Source organism: Elephas maximus, chromosome 11, assembly GCF_024166365.1.
Source record: "Elephas maximus indicus isolate mEleMax1 chromosome 11, mEleMax1 primary haplotype, whole genome shotgun sequence".
Taxonomy (NCBI): domain Eukaryota; kingdom Metazoa; phylum Chordata; class Mammalia; order Proboscidea; family Elephantidae; genus Elephas; species Elephas maximus.
Window position 1 is genome coordinate 112161110 of NC_064829.1, and position 12867 is coordinate 112173976.

A 12867-nucleotide genomic window follows, 5' to 3' on the forward strand; every position below is an offset into this window, starting at 1 on the left:
CAATCCGTAACAGTCCCCAATGATATTATGGAGTGAATAAGTTAACCAGCCCTAGAACTGCCCTGCCAACTGACTGTTTGTTATGTGTGACAATAAACTCATTATTGTTTTAGCCATTTGAGTTAGGTTTTCTGCTTACTTGCAGCCTAAAACATCCCAACTGATAAAGACCCCCACCTGTCCTAGGTACACATGGAAACAGATATGCAGGCCACACAGGGTGTCACATGAATGTGCACAGGTTTGCATCTTTAGTTAAACTCAGGTATGGGCAGACACTCACCAGGATACATGCGTAGTCACAGATTGTCAGGCAAACACAAAATTAACATAACCAGCCCCAATTTTACATGTACTACACAGACATCCAACCAACACTCAGTCACAAAGCCACAATCACACACACACACTCGAGGACTCATCTGTCACAGAAGGTTTCAGTTCCTCACTGTTTATTTGTGCATATTGTAAAAAAGTAGAAAAAAAAATTCTCACGGGTCCGAGTCAGGGGTGCAGGCCCATAAATAGGGGGAAAAGGAAGAAAGAAATTAAGGCAAGGGTGGGGCTTGGTGCATAAATAAGGTCTGGGGTCTCAGGTGGGTCGGGGTGGGTCCAGTTCTCAGGCACACTGGTCTCCGCTGGCGACACATTTCAGGTCCCGTGTGAGGAGGCGGAAGATGTTGAACATGACAGAGGCCTGGAGACACCTTCGGGACTCCTGTGCGGGAGACGAGTCAGTGGTCTCCCACTGCCTGGCATCGGCATCCTCCCTTACGCAGGGCCCTGGGATCTGCCCCTTCCTGGCACTTACCTTCTTCGTGGCCTCCTGGAGCCTGTGCAACCTGCGGTGGAGGCGGCCCCAGGGTCTGGGACCTGCTGTGGGGTTAACCGGGACCTGTAAGCAGAGGAGAGGGGTGTGTGAGACAGGGCCTGGGCAGAGGGGTGGGGTCCCACAGGGCCAGAGCCCTCAGGGTCTTGGGTGCCCCGAGGACTCACACAGGCCCAGAGCTTGGAGTGGATGTGGTGCAGTGTGTGAAGGGGCTGGTCCAGGATGGCCCCAAGAGCTGAGTTAGCCACGGTCCCCAGGACCTTCAGCGTCATGGCCAGCTCAGCCTTCAAAGCCACAGGGCGCTCCCATACCTGAGGTGAGGAGACAGAAGACAGGTGAGCACTGCACCTAAGAGAGAACAGGTGAGGTGGGCAGATGAGTGGGGATAGAGAAAGGAACAGGTGAGGGGGACAGGTGAGGGTACAGGTGAGTTGGGAAGGAGAGCAAGGATAGGCAAGAGGGCATAGGTAAGTGGGGACAGGCAGGGAATACAGGGACGGAAGGCAGGTTATATGAGACAGGTGATGGGGATAGATGATGAGGAGAGGTGAGGGGGAGACTAGTGATAGGACAAGTGCGGGTCAGGTGGGAGCGAGAAGAGGGGGAAACATGAGGAAGGATGCAGATGGAGGAATACAGGTGGGGTAGAAAGGGAAGGGAAGAGACAGTGAGGGGACAAGTAAAATGGAGAAAGATGGAAGGGGAATCACCGGGGTCACAGAGGCTGAAGGGACGGGGGATGGAGTTAGTTAGGGATGGAGTTAGGTGAGAAGGGAACAGGTTAGGGAGGTAGGTAAGAGAGGAACAGAGGGAGGTGGGAGGGAAGGAGGAAGGAAGAGTTCACACTGGAAGAAGGAAATCAATGAAAGAAAGATGATGAAGGACACAGGTGGGTGTCAGTGGTGAGGAGAACAGGTGAGAGGGGAAGAGTAGGTCAGTGTTGACAGTACACAGGGAAAGCTGACAAGGTGAGGGGCTCAGGCAGGGATAGACTGAGGACACGTGAGAGAGAAGAGGAGAGGTGGGAAAGAGGTAATAGGTGAGAGGGACAGGTGAGGGAGATAGGGAAGTGGGGACGGGCAGGGAGACGATAAAAGGGACCAGGGGAGGGGCAGGGTCAAGGAAGCAGTTGAGGAGTGACAAGAACACAGGACAGGTTAGGGGAGATCAGAGAGAGGGGAAGAAGGTGAGCTAAAGTATGTAAAGGGCTCACTTAAGGAACCATGGGAAAGGAGCCAGGTGAGGCCAAGTGACTCACAGCTCACCTGAAGGTCCCTCAGGTCCCAGGTGCTGGGGAAGATATAGGAGCTGCATCTCCATTTCTTCAACCTGAGCCGCTTTTCCTAGAGAGCAAGGGCAGAGGTTAGTCACCACTGGAAGGCTGGAGGCTAGCCCACCCCAGGAGGGATGGAGGCTAGCCCATAGCAGAAGAGATAGAGTTTGGCCCACTCTAGAAGGGGTGGAGGTTAGTCCACAACAAGAGAGACTCACCAGTGCATCTTTGGCCTTTTTGAAGGCATCCAGCTCCCGTGGAGACAGAGATTTGAACCTGCCAATGTGGCAGCCCCTCCTGGTTGTGGCAGGTTTGGAAGTGCGGACAGGGCTTGCGCCAGTCAAGCCCAGCACTACAGTCACCAATATCAGGCCCCATGTTGCAATCATGGTCAAATCGAAGCTGCCTCCCCAGCTGCATGGCTCAGCTTTTTAGCTGGGCTGGATGGGGAATTTTAACTGATGAGTGTAACGTAAAAAAGGCAAAAGGAACTTTTAGAATCTCCATTTAGACTGAAAAGGCGTGAATGGGTGGGGTCAGATGTTAACCAGGTGGCTCACAGGTGTGGGTGGGGCCAGGTGAGACCAAAGTGAGCTCACAAGTGTGGGTGGAGACAGGTGAGCTGAGAAGGAAAGAGAAACTGAACTTCAATTCCAGCAGGGAGCCTTGTTTCTGATAAATCCCTTGTTAGTGGATATGCGTCCCTTGCTGTTGTTGTTAGTCCTTTTGGAGGCAGATCGCCAGGCCTGTTTTCCGAGGAGCCTCTGCTTGGGTTCAAACCACCAAACTTTGGGCTAGTAGTCGAACTGGAGAATCTCCAGTTGAGGACTGCAAAAACAGCCTTCAGCTAGCTGACTTTGGAGAGCTGCTGACTGAGGCCGAGGCAGGTGGAGGGATGGTGAGCTGGCTTAAAGACTCTCACAGAGGGGCAGGAGTGTGTGGGTGAGGCTGCCTGAGCGGCAGAGGCGGGGCTTCCCCCATTGATTTAAGCATGTTTCGCCTGCTATTCTTTTAATCCTCCTAACGTCCTCATAGGAAACCCTGGTGGCGTAGTGCTTAAGTGCTTTGGCTGCTAACCAAAAGGTCAGCAGTTCAAATCCACCAGGCGCTCTTTGGAAACACTATGGGGCAGTTCTGCTCTGTCCTATAGGGTCTCTATGAGTTGGAATCAACTCCACGGCAGCGGATCTTCTGGTTTTTTAACATCCTCATGAGGATTTATCTATTTTTATAATCATCCCCATTTTACAGGTGATTATGCTAAATGAAAGACAAGCGGAGCCCCGCGATTGACAAAACAGCACCGGAAGTGGGGCAGACATCAGCCTAGCCTTTCTGTAAGCGAGGCCACCCTCGTTGACCAATGAGATTCTGACGTGCTTGCACCCCGCTGACCAATGAAATCCTGACGGTGGGTCAACCGTAAATGTACAAGCCAATCAGAAGAGAGCTTCTTTGCTTCCGAGCATTTTTCAATAAAGAGCCAGTCACTGCTGATAACTTTTGCACGTGTGGTTTGGTGCTAGCCGAGTCTCGAATCTTCTGCTTGAATAAACCTCATCTAATAGATAATTTTTTATTTTATTTTATTTTTTAATAGATAATTGTATTATTGACGAGGCTTCTTTTGACAGATAACCAAGACACAGGAAGGCAAAGTGGCTTGCCTAAGGTCCACAGCTGGTTAATGGCGGAGCTGGGGTTTGTAGAGTCCCACGCACTGTCGCCCTATGTACACTCGGGCAAGGTGTACAATGGGAGCCTCTAGGAGTAACAGGCATCCAACTCTCCTTTCTCTCCCCCTGGGTAGCATGGAAGGGGTAGGGAACTCCTTATTCTCTGGAATAAGAGCACTTGTTGGAGACTGGGGAGAAGGTGGGGAGGAGGGCTTCCAGAACACAGGCTGTGAGCAGAGCTGATCTGTTATCATCACCCCCTGGAGTAATAATAATTGTGTTGTTGTTAGGTGCCGTCGAGTCGGTTCTGACTCATGGCGGCCCTATGTACAACAGGGCTAGACACCACCTGGTCCTGCGCCATCCTCACAGTCGTTGCTATGCTTAAGCCCATCGTCGCAGCCACTGTGTCAGTCCGTCTCATTGAGGGTTTTCCTTTTTTTCGCTGATTCTCTACTTTATCAAGCATGATGTCCTTCTCCAGGAGCTGGTCCCTCCTGATAACATGTCCAAAGTACATGAGATGAAGCCTTGCCATCCTCTGTTCCAAGGCTGTGTGTCTTTCAAGACAGATTTGTTCATTTTTCTGGCAGCCCACAGTATATTCAGTATTCTTCACGAACACCATAATTCAAAGGCACCAATTCTTTTTCAGTCTTCCTTATTCATTGTCCAGCTTTTGAATGCACATAAGGCAATTGAAAATACCATGGCTTGGGTCAGTCACACCTTTGTCCTCAAAGTGACATCTTTGCTTTTTAACAATTTTTTAAATAATTGTGTAGCAGGTAGGCAATTGCTCTGATGTGCAAGCACTTCGTATTTTCCATTCCTTTATTTTTTTTCCTTGGCCCTTAGGCACAGAAAGTTATTAATTATACTCCTCAGGTAATAACACAGTATCGCAATTGGTCCATGAAAGACCCTCTGAGGTTTTTTCCTCCACTCCCCGCTCCCATCCCTCCCCCCCAGGCATCCACTGTAATGCACTTGATATAATAGCTGAAAGATGTATCCCTTTAGTGTTTGTGATTTTGTGTCTCCAATTTACGTAAATGGTATTGTGCTATAAATTTCATTAGTTTTTCTTTTTCTTTCACTTTAATGTTATGTTCCTGAGCTCGCTCCATATAGCTGCATGTACGTCAAGTTTGCTGTTTTTAACTGTAACCTTGTATTCTACGGTGTGCACACAACGATTTTACTTATCTATTTTTTTTTCCCCCAGTGATGGACACTTAGGTTTTCTTCAGCTCCCCACTGCCATCATGCTCACACATGACCTCTCTGTGAGAGGTTTGTTCAGATACACTGTCAAATGCCTCTTGATGCCTGTGATGGTTAAGTTTATTTGTCAACGTGGCTAGGCTCTGGTGCCCAGCTGTTTGGACAAACACTGGTTTAGATGCTGCTATGAAGGTTTTTTTTATGAAGGTACTTAGATACGATTAACATTTGTAATCAGTTAACTTTAAGTAAAGCAGATTTACCCTCCCGATAGGGTTGCTGTGAGTCGGAATCGGCACTGGGTTTGGTTTGGGTTTAATGTGGATGGGCCTTGCCCAATCAGTTGAAGGCCTTAAGAGAGAAAAAAAAAAAAAAAACAGATTTCTGGAAGAAAGAGGGAATTCTGGCTTGAGGCTATAACATAGATATTCTGCTGAGTTTCTAGCTTACTGCCTGCCCTATGGAGTTTCGACTTGCCAGCCCCTACAATCTCATGAGCCTATTCTTTAAAGCCTTTCTTTATCTCTATCATCTCTATCTCAATCTAGCCTACAGGCTCTGTTTCTCTGGAGAATCCTGAGGAACACAATGGCCCACACTAATTCTCCTCTGCTCATTTCTTCTGTGCACACCTGCAGATGTGGTGGGCAGTTCCCCTATGCTGACAGCATCCCACCTCATATGCCCATTTGTATCTTTCTGCTTCTCTCTCTGAGGTCTTTCTCCTGTCTGCAAGCAGAACAGACTGGAAATACCAGGATTTAATTCTCCCAGGGAAAATCCTCAATCAATGAAGGTCATGAGCCAGTGAATGAATACTTCAGCCTCCCTTTTCCTCAGTGAGTCAATTCTAAGGTGAATTCTACAAAATTCTTACTACTGCAGGGGGTCCCCAGTGCAAAGGAGCTCTGGGTGCTTGCAGAAATAATCCTTTCAGGGCCAGGACTAGAATGAGACAAGCCAGGTGCCTAAGGTGCAAAATTTAAGGAGGCACTCGCTATCAGGTTAGGACAAGTGCAGACCCTGTGAGTGCCTCCTTAAATTTTGCACCCTTGGTGCCTCACTTGCCTCACCCTAGTCCAGATCCTGCACCCTTTATTTTTTCTCTTCCAGTCTCACTTCTTCCACTTAGTCATGCTCCCAAATAAGTCACCTGAATCCTTGGCTGATGCAGTGGTTAAGAGCTACGACTGCTCACCAAAAGGTCAGCAGTTTGAATCCACCAGTCACTCCTTGGAAACCCTATGGGACAGCTCTACTCTGTCCTATAGGGTTGCTATGAGTTGGACTCAACTTGACAGCAATAGATTTGGTTTGGTTTTTTGGATCCTTGGCTCAGGAGCCCTGGGGGCACAGTGGTTAAGCACTCGGCTGTTAACTGATAGGTCAGTGGTTCGAACCCACCAGTCACTCTGCAGGAGAAGGATGTGGCAGTCTGCTTCTGTAAAGATTTACAGCCTTGGAAACCTTTTGGGGCAGTTCTACTCTGTCCTATAGGGTTGCTATGAGTTGGAATCAACTCGATGAAATGGGTTGGGTTATCCTTGGCCCAGGGTCTACTTTTGGGAAAACCCAAACTAAGACTTACTCTGGAGTAAGACTGCTAGTCACAATGGGTGCCCATATTTACATTGTCTCATCAGCACTGTTCAATAGAATTTTCCGTATCTGTGCCGTCCAGCGTGGTAGTTGTTAGCCGCATGGGGCTGCTGAGCACTTAAAATTTGGCTATGGCAACAGAGGAATTAAATTTTAATTTTACTTAATTTAAACTTAAATAGTCACAGGTGGCTAATTTGCAGCTGTTTCCTCTCATTTTGAGTCTTGCCACATCAGCAAATGAAGGTCCCGAAAGCTTGACTCCATCCTCATCACTAAGGCCAACTCTACTTTGAGGAGGCAGCTCTTCCCCAGTCGTGTTTTGAGTGACTTCCAACCTGAGGGGCTCATCTTCCGGCACTATACCAGATGATGTTCTGCTGCTATTCATAGGTTTTCACTGGCCAGTTTTTTCAGAAGTAGGCTGCCAGGTCTTTCTTCCTAGTCTGTCCTATTCTAGAAGCTCAGGTGAAACCTGTCCACCAAGGACGACCCTGCTGGTATTTGAAACACCAGCTGCAAATCTTCCAGTATCACAGCAAAACACAAGCCATCACGGTACCAGAAACTGACAGATACGTGGTGGCTAGTGGCTGTCATAATGGACAGTGCAGTCCTAAATGCTCATATATTGCCCTACCAAGTAGCTGCACCTTCTTGCCTCCCTTGGGAAGTACTTGAGAGTTCCTATAGCCCCACAATAGTGCAAATTCCTCAACACCTGGGTCTGATACTTAGATGATGAGATCCTGCACCTTGAGTCTAAGCCTGATGTATAATACATGAGACTTTTGATGTTGTGAGAGAAGATGAGTGTGTTTTTAATGCACAAGGAATGTAAATAATTTGTGACCAGAGGGCAGACTGTGGCAATTATAAAACGTACATTAAAATTCCTTGACCTCCCTCCCGTAGAGAAGTGGCTCCGTCCCCTCCCCTTGAATCTCATGTATAACCACAGGTACTGTGTGACTTCCAAGGCTAAGTTCGAAAAGGTCAGGCAGCTTCTGCTTGTTCTACTTAGAGTCTCATTCTGGGGGAGGCCAGCAGCCATGTCAGAAGTCTATCCTGAGACCTTCACGCTCCCACTTCCATTTGGTATGAACTGCCAGCCATGTGAATGACCCATTTTGGATGTCCAGCTCAGCTCTCAGATCCCCTGAACTGTGGTCGGGGCTCTATCACCTCAAATTCCCAACCCAGCAAGGACCTACAGAGTTCCCATACCCTCTAGGGCCAGGGAACAAAGGAATTATATATGCATACACACATAATCTCTTCTTTCATAGACAAATGGACTTACTGTGTGTGTTTATCCAGTTATGACTGCTGTGGAACGAATTACCCAAAACTCCAAAAAATTGTGATTTGGCTACTGTGCACAGTGCCGAGCAATAATGAAATTTAAGTAGATACTGGAGTTTTATAACATAATACCACAAATGTTCAGGGTATAAAAGAAAATAACTTGTCATCTTAAGAACCAGTAAAATCTCAACTAGAATGGGAAAAACCATTAATCTAAATTTAAATAGTTACGTGTGGCTAGTGGTTATCATAATGGACAGTGCAGACCACCAAGATTATGCAGATAATGAAATTAATTCTAACAAGGATTTTAAAGTAACTATTGCAAAAACCATGGCATAGTGGTTAAGTGCTACGGCTGCTAACCAAAGGGTCAGCAGTTCGGATCCGTGAGGCACTCCTTTGGAACCTTATGGGGCAGTTCTACTCTGTTCTATAGGGTTGCTATGAGTTGGAATCGACTCGACAGCACTTGGTTTGGTTTCTGGGTTTTATTGCAAAAATGCTTCAAGCAATTATGAACACTCTTGAAACAAATTAAAAAATAGAAAGTCTCAGTGAAGAAATAGAAGATATAAAGAACCAAATGGAAATTTTAGAATTGAAAAATGTAATAACTGAAGTAAAACTCACTGGAAAGGTTAAATAGCAGAATGGAGATGACAGAAAAGAATCAGTGAACTTGAAGTAGATCAACAGAAATTGTCCATTCTGGACAAAAGAGAGAAAATTGATTGAAGTCTGAACAAAAATGAACAGTGTCTCAGAGACCTTTTGAACAATTAAAAAAGATCTAACATTCATATCATCAAAGTTCCAGAAGGGCATAAAGAAGGTGGGTCTAAAAGAGTATTTTAAGACATAATGGCTGAAAATGTACTCAACTTGGCAAAGTACAGAAACCTACAGATTGAAGAAGCTGAGTGAATCCCAAACAGAATAAATACAAAGAAATTCACACCCAGACATATCATCAAATGTTATTGATTGAATTGTGTCCCTCAAAAATATGTGCTGTAAATCCTAACCCCTATAGTGGTTATAATTCTATTTGGGAGCGGGTTTTCTTTGTTAATGTTAATGAGGCAGTATTAGTGTAGGGCGTGTCTTCGGTCAATCTCTTTTGAGATATAAAAGAGCAGATGAAGCAAGTAAGCACAGATGGAGGAAGAGAGACGTCACGCCACATGAGATGTCCAAGGAACCAAGAAACAGAAGCTGAAAAGAGATAAGGACCTTCCCCCAGAGCAACAGAGAGAGAAAGCCTTCCCCTGGAGCTGTTGCCCTGAATTTGGACTTCTAGCCTCCTAAACTGTGAGAGAATAAATTCTCTTTGTTAAAGTCATCCACTTATGGTGTTCCTGTTATAGCAGCACCAGATGACTAAGACAATAATCAAACTTCTGAAAACTAAGGACAAAGAAAGAATCTTGAAAGAAACTAGAGAGAAACAATGCATTACCTTTTATAGGGGAACAATAATTTGATGGATAGCAGATTTCTCTTTTGAAACCATGGAGACCAGTGCAAAATGGCACCACATTTTTCAAGTGTGGGAAGAAAAGAATTGTTGACCCAGTCATTTTTATGCAGTAAAAATACACTTTAGGAACAAAGGTGAAATAAAGATATTTTTAGATGAAGAAAACTAAGTTTGTTACCAGCAGACCTACCTTAAAGAATTGCTGAAGGAAGTTCTTCAACAGAAAGGAAATGACAACCAAAGGAAACTTGGAATATTAGGGATGAATAAAGACCTATGGAATGAATAAACATATAGGTAAATGCAATAGATTAGCATCCTCTTGGGCTTTTGAAATAATGTTAGATGTTTGAAAGCAATTTTTTTTTTTTTTTTAATGAAGCAGGGAGGGCAAAAAGACCTAAATAATGATAAGGCTCCTACATTTCACTTGAATGGCAAAATATCTATCCTAGTTGTCATGGATTGAATTGTGTCCCCCCAAAACTATGTGTCAACTTGGTTAGGCCATCATTCCCAATATTGTGTGGTTGTCCTCCATTTTGTGATTGTAATTTTATGTTAAAGAGGGTTAGGGTGGGATTGGAATACCCTTACCAGGTCACATCCCTGATCCAATGTAAAGGGAGTTTCCTTGGGGCGTGGCCTACACCACTTTTTATCTCTCAAGAGATAAAAGGAAACTGAAGCTGGCAGAGAGGGGGGACCTCATACCACCAAGAAAGCAGTGCTGGGGCAGACCACATCCTTTGGACCCGGGGTCCCTGAGCAGAGAAGCTCCCAGTCTGGGGGAAGATTAATGAGAAGACCAACAAAGACAGAAAGCCTTCCCCTGGAGCTGACACCCAGAATTTGGACGTTTAGCCTACTTTACTGTGAGGAAATAAACTTCTCTTTGTTAAAGCCATCCACTTGTGGTATTTCTGTTATAGCAGTACTAGATGACTAAGACACTAGTAGATTGTGATAAACTATATATAAATACATATATATAGTAATCCCTACAGCAACTACTAAAAATCTCTACAAAGAGATGTACTAAAACACACTATAGATAAATCAAAATAGAAGACTAAAAAAATGTTCAAGTCATCCACAGGAAGGCACGAAAAAGGAAACAAAAATGAAAGACAAAATGAGCAGGAATGAAATAAAATGGTAGAAGTAAGTCCTAACATAGCAACAATTGTGTTAAATGTAAGTAGTCTATAGTTAACAAATAAAAGACAGAGATGGGCAGAACAGGTTAAAAAACCAAATGGTTGTCTAACAGAAACTCGTTTCAAATATGATTGCATGTTGTTGTTGTTAGGTGCCTTTGAGTTGGTTCTGACTCATAGTGACCCTACGTACAACAGAATAAAACACTGCCCAGTCCTGTGCCATCCTCACAATTGTTATGCTTGAGCCCACTGTTGCAGCCGCTGTGTCAATCCATCTCATTGAGGGTCTTCCTCTTTTTCACTGACCCTCTGCTTTACCAAGCATGATGTCCTTTTCCAGGGACTGGCCCCTCCTGATAACATGTCCAAGGTATATGAGATGAAGTCTTGCCATCCTTGCTTCTAAGGAGCATTCTGGCTGTACGTCTTCTATTTTACAGATGAGAAAACTGAGACTTCCAAGAAGATGGGCAATTTCCTCCAAATCCCAGTTAATAATAGGCAGAATTGGGATTGAACCCAGTGCTTTTCAAACTTTAACAAGTGTAAGAATCACCCGGGGATCTCTTTAAAATGTACATTTCCGGTTCGGTAAGTCTAGAATGGGGCAGGAGAGCCTGCATTTCTAACACTGTCCCAAGGGGATGCCAGTGCTGCTGGTCCGTGGATCCTACTTTGAAGAGCGAGAACTTTAGCCATTACATGTTACTGCCTCTTGGTACAGGTCAGTGGTTCTCCAAGTGTGGTCCTTGGACCAGCAGCATCAGCTTTACCTGGGAACTTGTTAGAAATGCAAATTATCTGATCTACTGAACCAGAAATTCTGGGGGTAAAAAACAACAACAACAAAACTAAACCCATTGCCATCAAGTAGATTCTGACTTGTAGCAACCCTGTAGCCTATAGGACAGAGTAGAACTGCCCCATAGGGCTTCCAAGGAGTGGCTGGTGGATTTGAACTGCCAACCTCTCGGTTAGCAGCCAACGCTTAACCGCTAAGCCACCAGGGCCCCCAAATTATCTGATCTACTGAACCAGAAATTCTGGGGGCGGGGGGTGAGTAGTGTCTAGCAATCTATGTTTTAGCAAGACCTCCAGCGAATTTTGATGCGTGTTAAAGTTTGAGATGTAACATTGGTATTTTCAGCGCTCCCTAGGTGATCTTAACCTGAACCTCTGGACTGGCCAGAGGGAAAATCCCTGTTTATGTAGGAAAACTGAATATACCACCTGAGTTTGGAATTTGCCACCAGGGTTAGGGCAAGGCTGGGGAAGCCCGGGTGGGCGGAGGCTAGGAGAGGACAGATAAGACACTGAACTTGAAAGAGAAACAGAAAGGAGGCTAGAGCAGGGAGCCTGCAATTCTGCGAAAAGTTCCCTGAACTGGCAAATTCTCGAAGCTCATGCAGTGGTAAGAGGAAGTTATCTCAAATCACTTTCATTTTCTGGGGATGGTGTGGGGTGCAAAGTAAGGGGACAGGTGTTATTGAAGAAATTGGGGCATGGTGGAAGCCTTTCTTGGAATCTTATGGTGGCACAGGTAGGGTGTTGGGGGATCACAGAAGGAAGATGATGGGTTTGGAAGACCCCATAATATATCTCATTTTGTGTGTGTGTATATATATATATATATACATACATATATACACACACATACATATATTATATGGAGCCCTGATGGTACATTGGTTAAGTGTAAAGGTGCTAACCAAAAGGTCAGCAGTTCAAATCCACCAACCACTCCTTGGAAACCCTATGGGGCAACTCTGTTCTGTCCTATAGGATCACTATAAGTCGGAATTGACTTGATGACAGTGGGTTTGGTAACATATTATATATATAATACATAAAAAAAAATAATACATACACACCCCATAATAAATAATGACAGTTGAAATTTACAGTGTTAACTGTGTTTCATGAAATGTGCCAAGTGCTTTATACTTACAATTGTATAGACCCATGTCATGGATTGAATTGTGTCCCCCCAAAAACGTGTGTATCTATTGGACTGGGCCCTGATTCCCAGTATTGTATGATTTTCCTATATGTTGTAAATCCTGCCTCTATGATGTTAATGAGGGAGGCTGGGTGGCAGTTGTGTTAGTGAGGCAGGACTCAACCTACAGGATTGGATTGTGTCTTGAGGCAATCTCTTGAGATATACAAGCAAGAAGCAAGCAGAGAGACAGGGGGACCTCATAACACCAAGAAAGCAGCACCAGGAGCAGAGCGTGTCCTTTGGACACGGGGTCCCTGTGCCTGAGAAGCTCCTTGACCAGGGGAAGATTGAGGACAGGTACCTTCCT

The 12867-nt window shown here is 45.2% G+C and overlaps 1 protein-coding gene across 1 annotated transcript in view; it reads right to left on the minus strand.

Annotated features, from left to right (window-relative positions):
* Positions 1-619: 619 nt before the first annotated feature.
* LOC126086314 (interferon lambda-4-like) overlaps positions 620-12867 on the minus strand; it is a 52485-nt gene continuing 40237 nt past the window's right edge. Inside the window, exons 5-8 of the mRNA XM_049902466.1 lie at positions 2095-2172; positions 997-1140; positions 812-895; positions 620-718 (exon numbers count right to left, since the gene is read on the minus strand). Coding sequence (XP_049758423.1) covers positions 620-718; positions 812-895; positions 997-1140; positions 2095-2172 — 405 coding nt within the window. The remainder of the gene's footprint in view (positions 719-811; positions 896-996; positions 1141-2094; positions 2173-12867) is intronic.